Here is a 24,331-nt window from a genome sequence, read left to right as displayed (position 1 = left end):
AAGGTATCTTCCATCAAGCCCGCCCACCACTGCCCCCACAGCACACACCCTGGCTTCTCGGCTTCTCTGCCCTCTGGCTCGCCTCCTCCAAGAAGCCGAGCCTCACTGGCCTGACTGTCCATCACCACCTGTCACCCCACCCGCAGCCCCCTCCATCTTCTCCCTCCTCATCTCCTTTCCCTTTTGATTTTCACTGTGTACTTCCATCAAGTTATCATAACAAAGGACTAGATCAAAGAAATTGAAACAAGTAGAGCTGATTGCACTGTCATCTCTCCTTTAAGTCTCTTTCTTCCCTAGGCCTGAAGCTAGAGGGAGCAAACTAGCTTCCTGTGGGCCAAGGGAGGTGGTGGCAGATAAGTTTCTGGGAGGCCCTTGCAATGCTCTTAAAGTCGCCAATATTTGAAACTCAGTATAGGGAGCCTAAAAACCATGTTTCTAGCTATTCTTGAAAAAATGAAGATTTGATGGCATGAGCCTCAAATTAGCTGGGGTGAGGTTAGCTGCTTCCTAGAGATGGGACTCAGAGCCTGCTATGTGCTGCAGTCCCCTCCACTCCCTTCTGACACTCCTTCTTAGGCCCTTGTTGGTTGCCATTTATGATCGTGATGCACCAACTTCACTTTGCTCTTTTGTGTCACTGTCTGGCCTTGAAACTGAGGGTATCTGAGCTTGCTACTCTATATTTAAGCACTTGGACAAAACAAGTCCCAGCTGCTATAAATGTGCCTTGTGTTTCTAAGTGCCTCTAGCCAGGGATTAGCCCTTCCTACTCTAATGCTATCAGTCCTTATGCCATTACTTGGAATCCCAACTGATGCGATGATGGTGATGTAATGACACCCCAGGAACAGACAGCAGCTACTCATGGAACATACGCCTGCCCAGTCCTACAGACGCTTTTTTTTTTTTTAAAGAAATCATTACTACTGAGGCATTTGGAGGAGATGAGAAATAAATGGAGCAAAAATAGAAAGGAGAGGACCACAGGAGGCCCATCTCAACTAGGCCTGCATTGCCCTTGCTTCCTTGAAGAAGAGAGTCTCCTGATGGGAAAGGAAAAGAAATTCTTCCCATCCACACTTTAGATTCCAGTTCTGGCAAGAATACAGACTTTTTCTTACCACTGAAGCTGTAAAGCCACATTTAAGAACAATGTCCACGTTCACCCTGAGCAAGGGGAGAACTTGGAGCCCAGCACATGAATCAGCCTGCCGCGGCACGCAAAAAGGACCCTGACTGTGTGCATCAAGCTTATAGATCCATGAACCACAATAAATTCCAGACTCCTGCAAAGTTAGAAGTTAACAACGAAAATGCAAAGGCAACAGGAAGAATAATTCCCATAACTTCTCAGAGCTCAAAAACAGAACTCAAATGACTCTACAACATACCACTTACTGAAGGAACACTGTTTTTTCTTTTTTCTTTTGAGGGCCACACCTGCAGCATATGGAAGTTCCCAGGCTAGGGGTGGAATGGGAACTGCAGCTGCCTACCTATGCCACAGCCACGCCAGATCCGAGCTACATCTGTGACCTACACCATAGCTTGTAGCAACTCTGGATCCTTAATCCACTGAGTGAGGCCAAGGATCGAACCTGCATCCTCACAGACATGGTGTCAGGTTCTTAACCCACTGAGCCACAACTGAAAGTCCAGGTATACTGTTCTTGCAATATTTTGTCAGTCACTAAACAAATATTTACCTGTGGGCAAGGAACAAGGAGTAAAATAATCATTAGGGCAGACACAGGAACTGCCTTTCTGAAGCTTATGGCTGACCAAAGTCATTAAGTACACAACTGCAATTATTTCATTAATTACCAGTGTGACAATGGTATGAAAGTGATGTCAAGGTATGGGATTGTGTACCAAGAGGCCTAACCAAGAGATCTAAGACAGACGCCTGAGGAATGAACATTTAAGCTCAGACCTAAGGGGTGAATAGCGTTACCTAGGCCAAGAGCCTGTCCAACATTATTGAGCACCTCCTATGTGCCTGGTACTCTATCAGGCACTGAATTAACAAGTGCCTTTGCTCAAAGAACTCACACTCCACTGGGGGGAAATAGGCTTCCCTTACATCTTCTCCTGGGAAATGACAGGAGCTCTTCATCACCATGGAACAGACTAAACAGTCGTTTTAAAGCTGTGGTGTAGGCCGGTGGCTACAGCTCTGATTTGACCCCAGCAGAATCTCCATATGCTGCAAGTGCAGCCTTCAAAAGACAAAAAAAAAAAAAAAAAAAAAAAAAAAAAAAAAAAAAAAAATGTTCTGATACTCAGAAGAATTCAACCAAAAATCTTCCTAATTGCAAAATGTTCTGTTGTGAGTTTGGAGAACTTCTCTAATAATTTAATAAAACAGGCGAAATTGAGAAACTGTCAAGCCCTGTGGAGCACCTGGGGTTTCACCAAGATAACAAGGCTTGGCGTCTGCAGATGCACAAGCTCTGGAAGAAAACACACAGCATGCCCAGGGCAGCCCAACCATCCAAAAGAAAGTTAAACAAGGAACTGGACAGAGGGGAGTGAGGCAGGCTGTTAAATGTGGGAGATCTGGGAGAGGGGAGATGCTTGTTGGGTAATAATATTACCATAATGTTAATAATAACTAAATACTCTAATCAACATTTATGTGAACTTACACTCAATTCCATGGGTGGATACTTACTGTCTCAGTTTATGGATGAGAAACCTATGGGATAGCATAAACAAGAAATTTCTGTGTATGGCATTAAGGCACATTAAACAACCTGAAAACTAAGGTCCACAAAGCACTGGGCTTGCTGAACAAAACAACACATCCTTTTAATCACAAGATGGAGTTTGCAAGTACTTTGATCCTCAAGTGTCAAAATCAAAGGGTGAACTGTGTATTAGAGCCACAAACAGATACTGCAGCTCTCCCTTGGGGGCTGGCTGGGACAAGGGACCGGACTCACGGAATAGGGGCTTGAATATTAATGGCCATAAGAGGATGAAAGACGAGGTACTGAGTCCTCATGAAGGGGGGCAGTTGGTACTGAGACTCCTCCACATAAAGTTAGGGACTTAAAAGAGTCACACCCTCAGTGAAAAGAGATAATAGGTAGAAATTCACCCACTAGGACAGGAAGACCACAAGGAGTTCGACAGTTTCTCAGTTTCGCCTGTTTTATTAAATTATTAGAGAAGTTCTCCGAACTCATAACAGAACATTTTGCAATTAGGAAAATCACTTAACTATCTCTCCTGGGCTCTGAGTGGGAGAAAAAATTGGCCACACTGGAGAATTTGTATTCATGGGTCTTCTATCAAAAGAGTTTAGAGTTCAGGAGTTCCCATTGCGGTGCAGCAGAAACGAAACCAAGTAGCATCTATGAGGATGCGGGTTTGATCCCTGGCCTCAATCAGTGGGTCCGGGATCTGGCATCACCTTGAGCTGTGCTATAGGTCACAGACACAGCTTGGATCCTGCATTGCTATGGCATACGCTGGCAGCTGTAGCTCCTATTCGATCCCTAGCCTGGGAATTTCCATATGCTGCGGGTGTGGCTCTAAAAAGCAAAAAAAAGGGGGGGGGTTAGAGTTCTAATGCACATTAGCCAGGAAGTCTAGGATGCCCCAAAGTGAGAATTTAACATTAAAAAATTATCCTAAGCAAAATGCTATCTCCTAGGGCATCCTACAGAAATAAATGAAGGGGCATACCCTTAATCTGGACCACTCCTAAGTCACAGAAATAAAGTCTGTCTGAAAATTAGTTCACAGTCCAAAATCACAACACAAAAGGAAAGTATCCACCATGAGTAAATGCCAGCAGTCACAATAAACAATAGGAAGGAACTCTAAGATCTTCAAATAATAGAACAATCAGATAAAGGCTATAAAATAAATGTTTCTATTAATGGAAGACCTAAAGGAAGGAATAAAAACGTAAAAGATCAAGACACTATCAACAAAGACCAGTCAGATGTGAAAAAGAACCTCTAGAAAATAAAAATTATTGAAAATAAAATCCTGATAGATGGCTCCTGGCAGATAAGCACACCTCGAGAGAAACTTGGTAATGAGAGAGAAAAAAAGATAAAGCTGTGAAAATGTGACACAAGAAATGGAAGAAAATACCAAAGAAGTCAATAGATAAGCAAAAAAGAATGGGAAACATCCAGCATAGATCTAATGAGTTCTAGAAGGAGAGAAAGCAGAATAAAGCAGAGACTTAAAAAAAGAGAGACTGAAGGTCCAAAATGCAGGTCCTTGTGCTAAGCCCATGTCATCAAATTGAGACTTAATACCTACCCAACTGCAGTTTCAGCCTTTCCCAGAAATATAATCTTAACTGGTTAGTCGGAAATTAGCTGGTCAGCTCTAGTAAAGAAAGCTGCCTGATAAAACCCCTGCCAACCCCAAAGGAAGGTGACCTCGCCTGAGACAATGCGCTCTTTGCTGGTAACTTCCTCGTCCCACCCACTTCTGCCTAGAAAAGTCTTCCAGTCTGTACAGCTCTTCGAAGTTCCTTTCTAACTGCTAGATGGAATGCCACCCAATTCATGAATTGTTGGGTAAAGCCAAGAAGATCTTTAAAATTTATTCAGTTGAACTTTGTTTTTTAACAACAGGAATCCGTGGATTCAGGAAATACAGTGACTCCTAAGCAGAGTAATGAAAACTAAATTCATACCAAGAACATTGTGCCAAAACTCCAGAACACTGAAGACAAAGAGAAACTCTAACAATCAAACAGGAGGAAGGGCAGGATACTTTAAAAGGAGCAATAGTCATTAGACTGGCAGCAGGCTTCTCAATAGCATCATTAGAAACTAACACAGAGAACTATCTTCAAAGAATAAATAGAAAATAGGATTTCAACTTAATTATTTACAAGTAAGGCCCAAATAAAAAACATTTTCAGGAGTTCCCGTCATGGCTCAGCAGTTAACAAACACGATAAGCATCCACGAGGTCAAGGGTTCAATCCCTGGCCTTGCTCACTGGATTAAGGATTAGGAGTTGCTGTGAGCTGTGGTGTAGGTCGCAGACGTGGCTCGGATCTGGTGTTGCTGTGGCTGTGGTGCAGGCCAGTGGCTACAGCTCTGATTTGACCCCTAGTTTGGGAACCTCCATATGCCGCAGGTACAGCTCCAAAGAGACAAAAAAAAAAAAAAAAAATTCAAACAAAAGATAGTGTTAGTCATTGAAAAACTTATCATTGAAAGAATTATGAAAGGTTGCACTTCAAAAAGGAGATGGAAACTGGAACTAAGAAATTAAAGTTATGAAGAAATAGAAAACAAAAGAACTGGTAAATATTTTGGTAGATCTGGATAAATAATTCATTGACTGTAAAATACTGATGACAACTAATCCTGGGAGGACTGTAAGAGGTAACTGGAGTTAAACCTTCCAAGTCCCTGCATTGTTTATAAGAAGAATAAGGATAACTAATGATCGACTTTAATTTGTATAGACTTAATGTCAACTATGCATGTTAAATTTTCAAGGAAATCAGAAAAGGAGAATTACAGAGTGGTGTTACCTCTTCAGAAAAAATAAACAAATAAACCAAGAAAAGGAGAATAGGGAATAATGAGAAGAGAGAAGTGACTGGTGGAGGGAGAAAGAGGGAATAAAGAAAACTCAATCCAGGAGTTTCCATTGTGGCACAGAGGAAACAAATCCAACTAGGAACCATGAGGTTTCGGGTTCGATCCCTGGCCTCGCTCAGTGGATTAAGAATCCGGTGTTGCCGTGAGCTGTGGTGTAGGTTGCAGACGTGACTCAGATCTGGTGTTGCTGTGGCCCTGGTGTAGGCTTGTGGCTACAGCTCTGATTAGACCCCTAGCCTGCAAACCTCTATATGCCACGGGTACGGCCCTAAAAAGACAGAAAAGACAAAAAAAAAAAAAACCTCAATCCAATAGAAAACAGATCAGACTATTTTCGAGCATTAAAAAAAAATTAGGGCAAATAATAGACAATAAGAAGTATAAATAAACCTAAAATTATCAATAAACATAAATAGACTAAACACACAAATCAAAAGACAAAGATATCAGATTAGGGTTTTGTTTTGTTTTTTTAATTACAAGAGACTCACTGAAATATAAGGACGCCAAAAATTTTAAAGTAAAGAAAAATTATGTTAAAAAAACCTGGTAGAGCTATATTAATATCAGATAATTTTTTAAGTAAAAGAGTTAAGGATTAAGGAGGGTTCTTGCATAACATTAGAGGAATAATTCACCAGGAAGAATTATAAGCCATGACCTTTTACTCACTCTGTGAACATAATCTAAAATGCACTTACAGCCAAAAATGACAGAATTACAAGGAGAAATAGACAAATCTCCAAACCAATTTTTAGTGAGTAGGTAGATGAAAAAATTAGGAAACATACAATTTGGAGAAGGCAATGAACAAGGTCCGTATGACAAACACCACAGAAACTCCTGAATCTTGAGCACTTAGAGAATACATATCCTTTTCAAGCACACAGGCATCACTTATTTAAAAAAAAAAAATTTTTTTAATTTTTTAAAAAAATGACAACTTAGCTGGTAGCTGGTCACAAAGCAAGTTTCCACAAATCCCAAAGACTCAGTATAATACAGACCACAATGAAAAAAAAAGTGAGAAATCAATAACCAAAAGATAAAGATACATTTTGGGAATTTAAATTTGTGCTTTTGGAGTTCCCATTATGGCTCAGTGGTAACAAACCCAACTAGTATCCATGAAGAAGCGGGTTTGATCCCTGGCCTCACTCAGTGGCTTAAAGATCTGGTGTTGCCATGAGCTGCAGTGTAGGTTGCAGGTGCCGCTTGGACCTGACATTGCTGTGGCTGTGATCTAGGCCAGCAGCTGCAGCTCTGAGTCCAATTCGACCCCTAGCCTGGGAACTTCCATATGCTATTGATGCTGCCCTAAAAAAGACAATAACAAAAAACTGTGCTTTTAATTACTAATGGAGAAAGAGTGGATATTTTTTAAGACTCACTTTCGAAGGAGAAATAATCCTAAAAATAGAAAATATTTAGAGCTAAATGGCAATGAAAATGCCACATTTCAAAACCCACATGAAGAAACTAAAGTTTTTAAAGTAGACTAAGCATTAATGAGCTGACCGTCCATCTTAACATGGTAGAAAAAGAACAGAATGAACCCAAATGTATGTAGAAGGAGGGAAACAATAAAGTTAGAGCCGTCGATGAAACAAACTTACAACAGAGATGTTTGACATAACACAAAACGTGGTTCCTATTAAAACTGACAAAGTGGTAAGAACAGAAGAGGCAGGGTAATGAAGTAGTAGGAAGTGTGGGCTCTGGAACCAACTGCCCCATTCATGTCCCAGTCTGCCACTTAGCAGCTGCACGTCAGTGACCTTTGGCTGGCATTGATGAAGTCACATCTCAAAACCTGGACTGTGGGCACCAGTGCCTGTGTACTAACTGGTCACCCCTAAAGCAGGATCTCCAAGTCCTGTGCTCTGATGGGGTATCTTCCTTCTATAATGAAACTGGGTATTATTAGCCCCACTTGACAGATGGAGAAACTGGAGTTTGGAGAATATATGTAATTCTCCCCAAGTCATGAAATGAAAAGTGCTCGAGCTGATTCAAGACCAGATCTTTCTGACTCCAAAGTCTGCCCTCTTCAACCACCATGCCCACCTGGGAGAGGAGAGGCACACCCCCGTTGGCCACTCCCTGCACACTCAACTTCAGGGAGAGCATCTTTTCTAATGCAGAATGTAGAAGAGCAGGGGCCAATGACCCCTTGCTCAGGAACAGAAGTTCCTGCTTTTACCAATGGTAACCCAGTGGCTAAGATTATGGGCTTTGGAATTAAAAATGATAAGAATAATTACACATACTTATTAGATACTATGTGCCAAGCATAATACTAAACTCTCAATCCTCACACAGCCCTTTTTTTTTAAACATTTTGCCAATTTTAACCTCATTGGTCCTCCATCATCATACCCATGTGTCTTCCCACCTTCCCCCTTTATTTCTTTGCTGGAAATTCTAAAGTAAACCCCAGACTATGCATCATGGCATTTGTAAACACTTCTGTGTCTCTATTAAGAAACGGGCTTTCTTTTTAACAAAACATAACCATAATACTCCTATTACACCTTACGTCAACTCTAATTTCTTAATGCCATCCAGTACACATTCCATGTCCAAGTTCATGGACCATAGAGAAAACTAAAGAACAGAGACACACTCCTTGCATGAGGCCAGCCACACAGAGGGCCCAGGCAAAGGAGGGAACTCCTGCAGTTAATTCATGATAAATGGTGACCGAAGACATTGAGATGTCATGCTTTCCTCACGTAGAGGCTGAACAAGAGTGACTGAACCTGAGACAATGACTTTGGGCAGGTAAGACAAAGGGCAGTCAATGAATTCTGTTGGCACAATTACACGCAAGGTTCTATGCAGCCCCTAGAGTGAAGCCATTCCTTTCCTTGCACCAAATTAGTTTTCTAAGGAGCTACTTAAGTTAAATGGTTCAATTCCTGGGGACAAGTAGCCTTCTATCTTAGAATTCACCACCTAGTGCTGCTTAGTGTTGTTACAAGGGAGGATCACAGGCTTTCCCACACTGGGCTGCCCTCAGAAATCAGGGATATGGGCCAGGAGCAAAGTTTACTGGTGCTCTCCCCATACCTGGGGAGCTAGGATCCAGGCAGCCCAAGAGCATCTGTCAGTGCTTGTGATAGGAACGACAAGACATATGTCAAAGATGGGGACCCTGAGCCATCAGTCTGGTGGCCTCTTAATGTCCTGACCACGTCCCTTTTCACAGGTTCTATTATTGTCCCATGATACAGATCAAGAACCTCAGGTGCAGAGAAGTTAAACCTCACACAGCTACAGATTGGCAGAGGCAGGATTCCAACCCATGCTATCTAACACCAAAGTTTACATTCTTTTTTTGGCTGCACCTGCAGCATATGGAAGTTCTCAGGTTAGGGGTCAAATCAGAGCCGCAGTTGCCAGCCTACACCACAGCCACACCAGATCCTTAACCCACTGAGCAAGACCAGGGATCGTACTTGCACCCTCATGGACACTGTTGGGTTCTTAACCCACTGAGCCACAACAGGAACTCCAGAGTTTACATTCCTATCCACATCAAACTCCTGGGGCGCAACTTCCTCATCCACGGACTGGAGATGACATTACCCCTCCCACCCCCAGCAAAATGTGAAGAGGAATTGAGACAAGGAGATAAAGCCACCAGCACGGTATCTGGCAGGATGGTGATGATGGTGATAAAAGAAATGAGAGTGGGAACAACCGATACTTGCAAAGATACAAGCCCATGAGGACGTTACCACTCCTAAGAGCTCCAGAATAACTTACTGCATAAAATCCTCAAAGGATACCTTTCCCTCCGTTTCACTCTCACAAATCTTCAAGAGGACATCTGTGCTCTATGTGAAAGCTGGTTTTCAAAATCAGAATCATGGCATTTCACATTAGATGAAGATATGAAGAAGAGTATTTAAAAGAAGTTAACAGGAGTTCCCACTGTGATGCAATAGGATCGGCAGTGTCTCTGCAGCGCCAGGACATGGGTTCAATCCCCAGCCCTGCACAGTGGGTTAAAGGTTCTGGCAGAGGTCAAATGTGATCCCTCTCCTGGGAACTTCATAGGCCACGTGGTAGATAAGATAATCTTTTTAAAACAAAAATAAATAAAACAATTTAACAAATCAAACTGCAGAAAAGTGCGGGGTGGGGAGAACTCACATGACCCAAAGTAGTAAGTCTAGCCTTGAACTTAATTTTCTAGAATTCTTGAAATGTCAGCGATGGAGCATAAAAGACCAATTAATCAGGTTGGTTGTTCTCTGTGTGTAGGTCCCTGTTGCCATCTACAGTTAAAAAGGGGGCATGCAACTCTGCCAAATAGCTAACTAAAAACATAGTCCTAGAGATAATGGTGCTGAGAAAATCTGCTTGTTCCGCAAGTATAGAAAATGGAAATGCTACCTGGAGAAGCAGCTCTTTTTCCACCACCTCTTCTGTCTTGCTGATGAGACGCTTCTGCAGGGTATGAATTTTCTGGATCAGCTCAAAGGTACTGGGGTCACTGGCCTGTTTAGGGGAACAGAATAAAACAGCTGAGACATCAGTTTCAAACACTGAGGTCCCTATTAAAATAATTATTGTTTTATTAAAATCTAGTGCAAAGCTATAGACCCAATACAGAAAGAATTAGAACACCCCCCCAAAAAAAAAAGTACAACAGATGAGACAATCATCAAAGCAGACTGAGGTTTGGCTAATGTTTTATCCATTATCTCTAGTTAGCCAATAAGTGGAAAGTGAATATGTTTATTCCACTAAGGGAAACAGTAACAACAACAGTAATGGTAGCTCCTGAACCTCATAGCTGATTTTGTGCCATGATTTGGACACTATAGTAAGGCTTTTCATATATTATCACATGACAGCCCTATTAGACAGTACTGCCTTCCCCTCTACAGACAAAGCAACTGAGGCTCAGAGAAGGAAGTCATTACCCACACTGAGAAAGGTCAGAACTGGATCCAAGCCCAAATAAGCCTGTCTTCAAAGCCTGGGCTTCTTAAATTAATTACTAGGCTCTGAGGTTTTCCCTACCATCATTCCTGTTTCCATAGAAATGAGACTGGGTTCCCTAAATCATTCAGTCTTAGGATTCTCCTTTCATAATTGTCAACAAGAAGATTCATTACAGTTTATGATGGGGAAAGTTTCTGGGATGTGGACATCTGCTAATAGTTGACAGAAGAACTCAAACATGGCATTTAGCTCTCCAGTGGTGCTATCAATCCATAAAGCTTTGACGCGCCTTCAATAGCTGTGTACAATTCAAACAAGATCTACAGTTATACATTGATAATTTATCCTCTAGACTTTGAGCCAAAGCTTCACTTTCAACTATACTGACATTCTGAGTTAATCTAGCAGCTAAATATTTTCAACTCCATTCTCTAATTTTTTAAATAGAAATTGACATGGAAATGGAAACTTTAAAGATCTGCTTGAAAACACATGGAATAAACTAATGTGACAGTAAATGGATTTAAAATCTTCAGTTCCACTTCCCCGGACACATCCACATCATTGTTAGTTTAGTAAACTACCCACTCTTGGCATCTGAAGAGGAATAAATCAGGGTCCAAAAGAGGTGAAGGGAGACATTCCATTGACTCTGACTTTGCTTAAGAAATATTAAACAGCGCCAACGGATCTCCATATTTTGGAAATAGATTTGGCACACGTTCACTTGGCAAGACTGGACGTTGTTAAAATCCAGGCCTCATGTTTACATAACAGTTTAGAATGCATTATCCTTAATGCTTTCTTCATTTAAAGGAAAAAATAAAAATGAAAAACAAAAACCTACTTTGCTCTTTCTTATATCACATACCTCTATTCTCCCAACACCCTAACCACTTGGTCGAAGCCACTTTGGGCACCCACTTTGCCAGGAACAACTAACTATAGGACACATGCATCTTTTTCTTTCTTGAGTAAGCAGAGCTCATCTGTAAACTGCTATCTCCTGGTGGTAATGTCATCAGGAAGTCATAAAATAAAGTTAGGTTTATTATCCATCACCTACCAATGGGACTTTGGCTGTGTCCCCAGATCCTGAAGGGAGTTTGACTAACCTAATGCTAGTTCTTTGAAAAGAGGGCTGGTTCACAAAAGCCATATTTCCTTTGGGAAATAAAAGGATACAAAGGCCAATTGGAAGATGGTGAAGAGGCTGGTGCCCAATGCACCTGAAGGCAATTAGCTAGCCAAGATAAACAAGCAGCCACAAAATAGCTGGTTAACCAAAAATTGCTTAAACAAAAAATAATAATAATAAATGGCGATTGGTAAGGACAGTTCACAGCTTTCATCACTGGGCCATCTTTAGGCAGAAAGGATTTTGTCCCAGCCTTTTTTTTTTTTTTTTTTTTTTTTTTATTTTTAGGGCCACACCTTAGGCATATGGAAGTTCCAAGGCTAGGGGTAGAATCGGAGCGGTGAAGCCACCAGCCTATACCACAGCCACAGCAACGTTGGATCCGAGCCATGTCTGCGACCTACGCCACAGCTCATGGCAATGCCGGATCCTAAACCCAATGAGCAAGGCCAGAGCTCGAACCCACATCTTCATGGATACTAGACAGATTCATTTCCACCAAGCCACAATGGGAACTCCCTGTCCCAGACTTTTAAAACAAAACCATTTGATCCAGCCTTGCATTTAGGTGGCAGTGCATAGCTTTACATAAAACCATGCCTCTTTTTGTACTCTAGGTAAGAAGACAAGAAGAGTAGCGAGATTTGGGGGCAGGAGAAGGGCTCTCCCAGGTGTTACCTCAAGCTTCCTCCATCTGTGTATGTTCATGGGGTTCTCCAGCTCCTCCTCCAGCGCTCGGCATCTTGTCCTCTCCTTCAGGAATTCTCTTTGTGTGTGAAAAAGTTCCTGCCTGAATAAGACAAATTTTCTTTGGCCAAGAAATTCTTCACCCATTTGACCATCCTCTTTTTGTGAAGCCCTGTCCATACCATGCGGAAATCCTGGGGCCAGGGATAGAACCAGAGCCATAGTAGCAACAATGCCAGATCCATAACCCTCTGAGTCTCCAGGGAGCTCCTCGACTAACCTATCTTTACCTGACTCTGGACACGCTGCATCTCCTCTAAAAGGTTGGGCTGAGGGAGCCTTTGGGAACATGGAGACCAGCCCCCTACTATAGACACAGATGATATCAATTCTTGCAAAGCTCAAACCCCAGCTTTAGCTTTAAAAAAAAAAAAAAAGTACCAGAGCTTCAGAATTATGATTCTGGATACCCAAGGAATTTAGAGGTATATGGAAAGAACAGGGAGGAGGTAAATTATGAGGATGTCAATATGTTGGTTAATGCTTCCAAATGTCTCCTGTCATAGCAGCGAGAGAAAAATCTCTGTTCCTCCACGAGGTCTGAGGCCAGAACGCAAGCAACTGAGGCTCAGGTGGACCTGACATCACTTAAGGTGGGGCATCACCACCCAGACTGCATACTGGAATCACCTGGGGAGTTTGACAACCTACCTTTGCCTCGACCCAACCCCCAGAGGGATTCTACTTCCATTGCTCTAGCATAGGGCTTGGGTTGCATAGGTTTTAAAGTCCTGTTGGTAATTCTTTTTTTTTTTTTTTTTTTTTGTCTTTTTGCTATTTCTTTGGCCGGTCCCGTGGCATATGGAGGTTCCCGAGCTAGGCGTCAAATCGGAGCTGTAGCCACCGGCCTACGCCAGAGCCACAGCAACGCTGGATCCGAGCCGCGTCTACAACCTACACCACAGCTCACGGCAACACCGGATCGTTAACCCACTGAGCAAGCGCAGGGACAGAACCCACAACCTCGTGGTTCCTAGTCGGATTCGTTAACCACTGCGCCAGGACAGGAACTCCCCTGTTGGTAATTCTAATGTGCGGCCAGGATTGGAAAATGCCGATTTAGGAAAGATCTATTCTCTCATGTCCCACAATTACACAGATGGCTAGAGAAGTCCCGAAGAACTAGCTCTAGCTCAAAGATTCTTCAAAAATCTGCAGGAATCTCCAGCTAATAGGCAATGTGCTAGAGCCGCCCACGGTAACCAGTGAACCGGCTGCCGCACTAGTGAAGGGGAAGCTTTGCTGGGAGGTGGAGAAAAGGCAAGCACTTGCACTGACATGGGCAAGAAGGATATTATTATCCATCCTCATCTGCTGCGAGTGCGCAGATTCCTAATACTAAGCCATCTCTTTTACTTAATTGCTTCATTTAAACCAATAATACAACTTCCCCTCATTAGCAAGACAAACCATTAGAATTAACTGCATGATGTTCACTCAACAGGGAGCTCAGAACAAGCTGTTTAGAATTAAAAGCATATTTTTAACACTACGATTTTCTAGAGTGTCATCAACAGAAAGGGGCAAGAGTATGAACGCCTGTTATCAGTGGGTTCTTTTGTACCAGACTCTGCGCTGGGCACATTCCGTTTGTTTTCGTGTCTGATTTTAACTACATGTCTAAAGCTCAGATAAGTGATTTGCCTCAGGTCACACAGCTTGTAGGTGGTAAGTGTGAGACTGGAAGGCATGCCTGCTTGCCGCCAATATCTTCATTAAGGTGTCTTCCTGTTATAAAGCTAAAATCTAGGATCAACAAACCAGCAGTGTTGATCAAGAATGGGTAGAATTTGGTCTTTTGTACATGTAACAAAAATAACACATGGGAAAAGAATTCCCATTGTGGCATAGCAGAAACGAATCCAACTAGTACCCACGAGGCCCTGGCCTTGCTCAGTGGGACAGGGATCCAGAGTTGCCATGAGCTGTGGTATAGGTTGCAGATGCAACTCAGATCCCGAGTTGCTGTGGCTGTGGCATAGGCCAGCAGCTGCAGCTCCGATTTGACCCCTAGCCAGGGAACTTCCATATCCCACAGCTGTGGCCCTAAAAAAGCCAAAAAACAAACAAACAAACAAACAAACAAAAAAACACAAAAACATGGCTGGCAAGTTTAGTGATGGTCCTGAAGATCATTCAATAGCTACTTAGAACAAATCCATTTGTCTGCAGAATGTCAATGGTGGTCTCTCTGGATAGTAAACTGAGTGATTTTTCTAATCTCTCCATATTTTTTTCTGCATCCCCCAAGTTTTCTACAATGAATTGTGTTACTTTCAGCATTTGAAATATGAGCGACTCTTTTAAAAAAAAAAAAAAAAAGAGTATTGCTCTATCCTTGACAGTGGCAACTTCCCTTGCCATTCCTGAACGTATTCACTGCATCTAAAAATCAAAACTATCTTCTAATTCAATTAAGAAGTAGATCCAAACTGTGTCCTTGTCCCACGGTGGTCAAGGATACTGTTCATCTACAAGTCTGTGGAGAATAAAATAGCTACTGAGAAAGCACCAGACCTCTTATTTGGTTTCCTGCAATTGCCTATATAAAACATGGTGATGTTTTCCCAAAGGGAAAGTAGATCTTGTATAATGTAAGATTTAAAGCAAGAAGAAGGCGCACTAAGCTCAAGTGAAAGCTGCAGAAGATAAATCAAGAGTGAGATATAAAATTTGGCCGCCTTCTAAGGAAACAGCATTTTCAAATAGTGATAAAATTAAATTTCCCCCTCTTTTTATTTGGTATATAATTCCAAGAAAAAGATGTGCAAATGTTACCGGGATTCAATTTAAATATTGATGCTCTGTCTCCTGCATACTGCCTTATTAAAGAAATTCTAAAGAGCTCATTGGGGGAATTTTTTTTTTCTGAATTGTAACTAGTTTGTGCTTGTGATCTGACTTGAAATTTCTTTTTCGAGATCCAGAATAAAGTTTTTAAAAAATCCTTTTGCAATGGTGTATGTTCCCCTGAAAGAAAACCAATTCATTTTGTGTGTGTGTGTGACATTGAATGGGCATGATGTAGATTCTGGATTATGGAAATGTTGCTCTCCTTAGTGGCTAACAATTTCAACATAAAAAAAATTATTTTATACAACTTGATAAAGACCTTCAATGACCAACAGAAGGAACACAAAGTCCTTTCAGCTTTGAAGGGGTCTTCTATTACCTGAGTTCATCGACATTAGCCACACTCCTGGCAAGAATCCCCTTTTCCCTGCGAAGCTTCTTGATCTCAAGCTTGAGGATTCTCATGTCCTCCAGCCTCTGGTTGTACTGGCTCTCGCCTTTATTGAGCACAGACTGTTGGATCTTGATCTTCTCGTAGAGCAAAGCCAACTCATCATTGCGCCGAACTAGCTGGGATCCGAGGATATCTCTCTCACTGATGACCTACAAAGGTAGGGAAGGGCATAGCCACCAGGGGACCAAAAGTTCCACTTTTCATTATGGCAGCAACATTCCATGAATACCCATCCAATGCCAGGCACCCAGGGAGTGAAGCACTGCAAAGAGCCTGCGAAACGCCCAACACTGGATTCCGCACCCCCGCACACAAGAGTTTGCAGTCTTGTTGGAAAGAGTACAACAAATAATCCATAAGAATCCAATCATCCTTAGGCCATAGGTATTTGCTTGGTTGGTTTTCTCAAGCACATTATTTTATAAGGTTTTGTTTTTGTCTTTTTAGGGCCACACCCATGGCATATGGAGGTTCCCAGGCTATGGGTCAAATCAGAGCTGCTGGACTAAGCCACAGCCAAAGAAACTCGGGATCTGAGCCATGTCTGCAACCTACACCACAGCTCAGGGCAACGCCAGATCCTTATCCCACTGAGGGAGGCCAAGGATCAAACCTGCATCCTCATGGATACTAGTCAAATTCGTTTCCACTGAGCCACAATGGGAACTCCCTTTATAAGTATTTAAATCTGAATGCCTTTATGGTAGGCTAGCTCTTTCCAAGTTCTACCATCCTTACTGCCTTGCACTAGTCGACTTCTCTTTTTTTTTTAATCTCCCAGACGTCCAAAAGCATTTAAGTTTCTATGTAATTATCAATTGTAATCATATGCAAGCAATTATATTGCACTAGATTGTAAGCTCCCTGAGAACAGTGACCTTATGTTCTTGTTGGTCAGTGTACCCGCAGAGCCTAGAGGAGTGGCTGGCACACACTAAGTGCTCATAACTAGGAGCTGAATAAATGAACGGATATTTCATAATTAATCAACAGAAGGTGGGCCTCAGGGGCTGTTCTTCTGAAGACCTTAGAGAAGATTGAGGCTCCACGAAGGGTTGAAGCAAACAGCAGCTTGGGGTTTGCAGGTCCAGTGAGGAGATGCCCCTACCTGGTCTAACTCCTTCTTCTGTCTTAGCCTCTCCCCATCAGCCTCGGCAATGATTCGCAGGAGTTTTCTCTCTTCTGCTTCCTGCTTTTCAATGAAATGTTTGGTCTCCAGGGCTTGTTGTCTCAGCTTCTGCAGCTCGGCCTGACAAAAGTGAAAGACACAGGTCAGTTTCACTCTGTAACAGCGCAAACCTGGACAGTGGGGCCCAGATTTAGATGGACAGTGTGCTTCTTATACTGCCCTGTGATGTTTCATTTAGCATGGTTTGATTACCCTCACAAGCAAAGCAAGCTTAACACACATGCATACACACATGCACAGTCATGTGCATGCACACACACACACACACACACACACACACGACCTGAGAAGAAACAGCAGTGCACATTATGGTGATCATGTTTATTCTATGAGTTGTGCCCTTGAGGGATTTCCATCATTTTTCTGTATATGTGTAGCAGGGATTTCATTGGTATTCAGCAGCAGTTCTCCTCCCAGCTAAACTCAGGGAGAATTCACAAATAGTGCAGAGAAGGACATGGAGGTAAGCATGGCCGGGGGTAAGGTGGGGGCACTTCTGTATGTACCAGCTCCTGTAATGGCCCTAACATCACCTGCATATCAAGTGCAGAGATAAAGCCTATTACAAGCAAAACTTAATACAGATAACAACTAATCATCTATTTTATAAAACAACTTGATGGAACAGAAGAGCTGTTATGGTGTAAAAGCATATATACATCCTACTCCTAAGACAACTCCAATTTACATGAGAAGATAAGATACACAAATATTATGCAAATATTAACAAGTACAGGCAATAATGTTTCAGGATCTTTATTACTACACAGACAGTGACTTGATGACACAGGAGGTCAGAAGATTGCGGCTGTTAGGAAGGCTCAGATCTGGAGGCTCTGAAGTTACATGGAAATCCTATGAGTGATGGGGACAGGGTACTAGGAACTGGTAAGTTTCAGAAGGAAAATTCCTCTTATCAAGGGACACATCTGCTTCAATTCCACAAGTATATTTGTGGCTTGCAACATCGCTGGCATGATATTGGGTATTTTGCATAGCTACTCTTATCCCCATTACACAAATGCAATTACAGAGACCAAGTAAAGCAAATCAACTTGCCCACAGTCACACAGCCAACAAGTGGCAGAGTTGAGATTCCAACCTAGCTCTTTTGATTCCAAAGCTTTTGCTCACTCTGCTCTCTCCATACCATAGCTCCAAGTCAAACAAAGAAGATGAGTAAGATGTGAGGGATTCACCACCCATTGAAGATGACAAATATAACCAACCACACTACAGTGTGGGAATGCTCTCTACCACACTACAGTGTGGGAATGCTCTCTACGAAGAAGGACATGGAAGGACACAGGAAAGAGTTCCTATTTCTTTCCATGGTTTGGAGAAGAAAGTCCTTATTTCTTTCTGGGCTTTGGCAGATGGCAGCTATTTCCACAATGGAGAGGTATGCGTTGGCAGTAGCTTGCATGAACAAAGGCATACAAACTATAAAGGACTTAGTGTGTTCGCCTGACAGCTAAGCACCCAGTGCGACTGGGTTGGGGGTCTTAGGTGGGGAAAAGCAGGAGGCAAGGTGGGTCAAGCAGTTGGGCCAACCTGAGAACAGACTTGTACACCATGCACTGGATAGAGCATGTGGGGGGAGCCACTGAGTTCATCAGATTACAGGAAAGAAGAATACCTCTTCGAGAGATTCCATGCCCAAAGAGGAAGGACCAGTGGTATCAAACACCAGGAGGAAGAACTCTGCTTTCACCCATGCCCAAAATCACAAGGAAAAGGATGAGACAATATTAAGGCTCCAACTTTTCAATGGCTTGCAGATCAACAAATGAAATGAAAAAATAATTTTTTTCCTTCACAGACGTATTGGTTCCCTCACCTCCATCCACCTATAAATGTCACTGGGAAAACAGAATGTTTTAAACCCAACTCTAGTTACAGACTGCCTCTAAGCGCTGAAGACCAAGAGTCATTAATTCCATAGCTCAAAACTTATCCGAACAGTACAAGATAATCGAGCATCTAGCAGTGGACGTGTAATGTCACAAACTAAAGGCGGCTAGTTACTGCAAAACTCAGGGTTTCCTTGATAACATTTTGTTTGTTCATTGAAGAAATACGTTTTGGTCCAAGAAAAAGCAAAAGGAAATACTTAGTGATAAAAGATCTGGTCTAGTATTTACAGTTTTGGGGGATTACCTATTAGGAAAGAGAGTGAAGAACCAACCTTTCTATTTCTACAATCACTTAAGGTGACAGCAAAGACAGCAATAAAATACCTATTTGGCTCCTGCTTTCTTTAATAAAACTTTCATTTTCCCAGATGTGCGACATTCACTTCCCTGTTCCTAAGTGCCAGGAGCTGATCAGAATCCATCAGCAGAACAAAATGAAACTGCTGTTATGTTAAAATGCAATCAATGGTGTGTAAAAGTATCTGTCTGAAATGTAAAACCAGTCGCGTGTTTGGCATTGCTTGGTGGGGTTTTTTTTATCATATATCAAAATTCTGAGTGGTCTCCATATGTCATAAATTTATGGGCTGTAAACAAGATGTGGCATTAGATATTGGAAGCAAATGTTAACATCAACAAAATACCTTGGGTCTGATGCATTTAGCAGCTATAAATCTGAGATGTCTCATCCAGGAAGGATGGTAACAATGGCCATGCTCCCAAAAGCTCATCCAGCAATGTTCTAGGTGGGACCCAAGGTTTTGTATCTATCCAAGCGTTGCTGGTGGTATGAAGTGGAAATGCAAAGGCAGGACACACTCTTTAGTCACTGCCTCTCCAATTACACAGTTTCGTGATAGGTGCTTACAAAATACATATCATCCAATCTGGCTGTGGGCATAAATTACATCTCAAGAGCCATGCTTGAGGGAGTGTCACCTGTTCATACATGACCCCAACATAAACTAGGTTTCATGTAAACCATATGTTTATATCTAGCAAAACTAATAAAATCATCTGAAGTCTTCTAGCCATGAGAATAATTAGGCTTTCTCTCTCTCTTTCCCTCTCCTTCTCTCTTTCTCGCTCCCTCTCTCTTTCTTTCTCTGTCCGACAATTCCCATCCATGTCATTCTAGAGAGTCCGCTAAGAACAAGGATATGGTGCCCTGAAGCCAGTTGCTAATGTGATGCTGAGCTCTGGCCATGGAGAACTTGCTGCTAAATTATTCACCGGGCTTCAAAGTGCTGTCAGATTGATGTGGGATGACTGGGAGGTGACAAGACTGAATCGAGGGCTTGTTAGGACTGCAAGCTGACACTCCAAATGAGACGGTCCCTTTCGTGTTGATGAAACAAGACTACAACAGAATGGGCAGATGAAGGCTGATGCAGCAGCATCTACAGAGAACTATTGACATTCTGTCATAACCATAATGTGCTGACAACGTCCAGAATTCTGAGGCATCAGTAGAGCCTAGTAGAAACTGGAAAAGGAAAAGAAACATGGGAGGAGCAAGGATTTTCTTTTGAGGGGGATAAGAGAGGGTGGGGATGACCTATAATGGGCAATTGTCTATCAGTCAGCTTGGAGAAGTAGTAAATTGGGTTGTCTTGTCAAAAGGCATCTCATGGTCTATCAAACAGGCTAGGGCTTGCCCTTCCAGGAGGAATTATACTTTGTAGAACTCGCAATAATAAGCCTCTAGTGCATCAAAGTTACTAGAAAATCTGCCCTTCCCTCCAGGGTTTTGGTTTGCTAACTTCAGATGCACGAAATCCAGGGACCTCTATAAACGTGATTCATATTTTAGGCTTACAGAGGCAAGAGGCTGAAACTCAACATTTGAGCTGTCATATCTTTCTAAAGAATGTCAAACGGGCTTAATGATAGGCCAAAATTATCCAGTCGAAGCACCATTGCAAGTCACCCTTGGATAACCTCAAATAATAAATCAAGAAGGCAGCCCTTCTCTGTTCCTAATTCTTGCCTTAATGGGAAAAGCTGGGGGAAAGCATCTGAGTTTCACAGTCAGTCTAAAGCAATCATCTTCCTATAATCAATGACTCAAAGCTATTCAGATCTAGAATTCCCCATTAGAGCAGACTCTAGAGCAGAAGCCCTCTAACCATCTTTCTTGTTCACCAGCTGCCAACTCTCCTGGCCCAGGACCAAAAAACAGGACCCTATGGTCCTTGACATTATTACAATGCTTCTTTGGAGCTATGTGTATAGATGTCTAACAATGGAGGGCGTAACTGAAACAAATATTAACCAAAGTCAAACTAAGGAATTAGGAATAATTGCTTTTTTGCATAGGACATAGCTTATTCCAAAGGAGGCTTCTGTCTACCTTGGATCCCATTTTGCAGTAATAATTAATCTCTTGAGAAAGTAAGAGATGAGGATCAATGTCATCCTCTGAAAGTCAGAAATGATGTACAGCATCAGGTTATACTGAAGCCTTGCTAACATGGGTCCGTGAGGCCCAGGGGTGAAGCCATGTTTGCAATAAGGTTCTTCTGACTGAGCCAATGATAAATAAACCCCAACAGAATATAGACTCCAGGGTGGAATAAACTAACTTCTATAAAACTATGCTTTCAAACAAGGAATAAGGGAAATAAGGGCAAAGATGCAGGATATTTTCAAATTTTAGAAAATACATTTTTATACGTAAATAAACTTTAGTGTAGAATTTTCTATTATTTCTATCATAATCTAGAGCAGGGAGATGAAAGTCTTACACAGGTAAATAGATCAATTACCATATTCTTTTTATAAAGGCACTGTTGTTACATTTTAATCTTTCTTAAACCTAATGTGCCTTAACTTAATTTAATGCAGTAATTCTACTCCCATGAAGACCTATCATTAAGTTGACAAAACCTATTATTAAACTGAGAGTGCATATTTCAATCTATGGCATCTTGGAATCGAGGAAATTTGGCATGTCCAATTCCAGATACACATTTTCAAGATAGGGTCTAATTGGCAGCTATACCTCCAATTAGACCCCTAGCCTAGGAACCTCCATATGCTGTGGGTGCAGCCCTAAAAAAGACCCAAAAAAATGAAAAAATAAAAGTGGCATCATTCTCTTAGAAATTCCTTTTCTAATTCTTTGGTCAAAAGTAGATTAGAAGGGAAATCTACTGGACTGGATAGGAAAAGGAAAATACTTTAGGTTTAGCGAATGTGTAAGGATTTGATACCATGTAGTTGTCTGGTATGTGTTTTGGGGAAAAGTATATTATCAGAGTAGCATAACTAAAAGGATATATTTTAGTAAAATGTGTGAAGACAAGGGTGATTCCCTGGGGGAGTGACTGCAAATTTTTTGTTTTGTTTTGTTTTTTGTCTTTTTAGGGCTTGCACCCAAGGCATATGGAGGTTCCCAGGTTAGGGGTCAAGTCAGAGTACAGCTGCCAAACTACATCACAGCCACAGCAACACCAGATCCTTAATCCACTGAGCAAGGCCAGGGATAGAACATACACCCTCATGGATACTAGTCAGATTTGTTTCTGCTGAACCACAACGGGAACTCCAACTGCAAGATTCTTAGACTCACAGAGTTAGGTGAACCGTGAACCAGGTTAAGAGCTAATCAAGTGAGGGCAAAGCTTGTCACCTGGTAGTTAGTGATGCTGCAGGCAGAAATAGCATGTGCACATGAAGCAAACAAGGATTAGGACAGAGGGACAAAGGTCCTACCAGAATAGCCTTATAGAAGCCCAGGGAGGAGTTTGGAGGGATGGGTATAGGCAAAGGGTTGGACTTGCAAGGTAAATGCAAAGAGATTATAGTGAGCCTGAAAGCTCCAGGGCTTCTTGTGCACTGCTAAACTGTAGGTTCTCTTGCACTGATACCATGACAGGCACCACAGGTAAACTAGATGCTCTGCATCTCCACTGGCCCCTTCCCTGTCTACCTGGAAGCACTCCCCTTAGGGAAGCCTGACCTGGAGGTGGTAGAGTCATTCCTCCAGGTGCCTTGGTTGTTCTCTCTGGCCCTTGTTGCCTCCAGTGAGCGCAGAGACTGCCCCCAAGTGGGTCAAATAGATTGATTACTGGTCCACTGCTTTTATTACATGGTCTGTACCTTCAGCGTTTCCTTCTCCTTTTCTATTCGCTGCTGTTCCAGATGCAGCTTCACAAGTGCTGACTCCTTGGCTGAGATTTCTTCTTTCAGCTGATCTACCTGATGGGTCATAATCTTTAATTTTCTCTTCATTTCCGTTATTTCATCCTAACAAAATGAAAGGAGAAATATCTGAAAGTGAGTTAAAGAGACATCACCATCCCTATGGGAAGTTCAACACATATTCAAGTGCTTTTAAGGGAGACTCACTCAAAACAATGGTCTCCTGACCAATTATGACTGGGCTGTTCTCGTACCCATCAACCTCAAAGTACTTTCTAGCATTAACTCTCCAAATATTCTGATGAGATAGATATAAAGTATGCATAATGGATATCACACACACACACACACACACACACACACACTTTATTCCTCAATGTAGAAGAGAGAAACTGGAACCACAACAAACATTTTTAACTAAAAGATTACAAAGCAAAGCTCTGCAATTCGATGAGAGCTTGCTGCTCCCCTCTGAGTCACGTTAGCTATTAGCAGTTTTAGAAATTAGAAACGGGAGAATAGCAATTCCACATAATAATTAAAAGCAGGACCATGATCTTCATATCCAATCAAGTTGTGTCATTTCCATTTCAAACAATCTGACAGTTCCATATAAACTGATCTTCTCTTTCAGGTGAATTCCATATTTCCTTCTCAACCTACTCTAAATTCTGCCATTAGGATAATAGAAACCACTTTAAACCTAGGATGGGGAGGAATCAAAATGTCTTTACATTTACCTGAGCCTCAACCAGATTTTTGCTGTAAAGATTCCTGTCGGACCTCACAGCTTCGTACAGGTTCTGTTGCTGTTTTAATTTAGTCTCTGATTCAGCAATTTTTTTCCTGTAGTCAAAAATCTGCATTTCACGGACTTTTATGTCTTCCATGTTCATGAGGACCTAGAGGAGAAAGAAGTAAAGATAGTTAAATAGCCCGTCTGTGGTTATCAGTTCAGGACAAGCAGAGATTTTTTTTTTTATCTAGGGGTAGCTAGAAATGCCAGCAATCAGAAAATCTGACTGGGGCTATAATCCCTGCAGTACAACACAGAAATTCAGCCAAGCTGATTATGGGCAAACATATACTTTATCTGTGCCAGAGTTCTGCTCAAGCAAGAGGGCTTAGCACAAGAGGGAGAAGAAATACATTCTTTCAATTCTGAAAACCTCTCTTGACCACCCCACCCACTGAAAAAGGAAAGGAAAAAAAAAAAAGGCACAGGCTTAAACAGATCTTGGCACAAAGCACTAAGAAGGATAAGAGAGAACTTAGATGTTTGGCTGCGCTCACGGCTTTATAAAGTTAACCACGAGAAAGAAGAGTGGCCTTTGAACATTGATAGCAATCATAACGCTGTCCTGCCAATGTCAAACTCACTCCATCTGGGATAAC

At 42.0% G+C, this 24,331-nt stretch overlaps 1 protein-coding gene across 5 annotated transcripts in view; it reads right to left on the bottom strand.

Moving 5' to 3' along the window:
- The window catches only part of CFAP58 (cilia and flagella associated protein 58), a 135,004-nt gene that overhangs the window by 48,852 nt on the left and 61,821 nt on the right, over nt 1-24,331 (bottom strand). For all 5 annotated transcript variants that reach the window (XM_084995354.1, XM_084995352.1, XM_084995353.1 and 2 more), the window contains 6 exons: nt 23,677-23,838; nt 22,895-23,041; nt 16,794-16,934; nt 15,611-15,834; nt 12,370-12,481; nt 9,999-10,103 (listed from right to left, as the gene is read on the bottom strand). In XM_084995354.1, the coding sequence (XP_084851480.1) occupies nt 9,999-10,103; nt 12,370-12,481; nt 15,611-15,834; nt 16,794-16,934; nt 22,895-23,041; nt 23,677-23,838 (891 nt within the window). The remainder of the gene's footprint in view (nt 1-9,998; nt 10,104-12,369; nt 12,482-15,610; nt 15,835-16,793; nt 16,935-22,894; nt 23,042-23,676; nt 23,839-24,331) is intronic.

Source organism: Sus scrofa, chromosome 14 (genome assembly GCF_054392235.1).
Source record: "Sus scrofa isolate SSC_HxYL_T2T_F1_AM1 chromosome 14, Sscrofa_HxYL_maternal_Yorkshire_Landrace_v2.0, whole genome shotgun sequence".
NCBI lineage: Eukaryota > Metazoa > Chordata > Mammalia > Artiodactyla > Suidae > Sus > Sus scrofa.
Note: the sequence above shows the minus strand (reverse complement) of the source record. Positions and strands in the feature narration are given on the sequence as shown.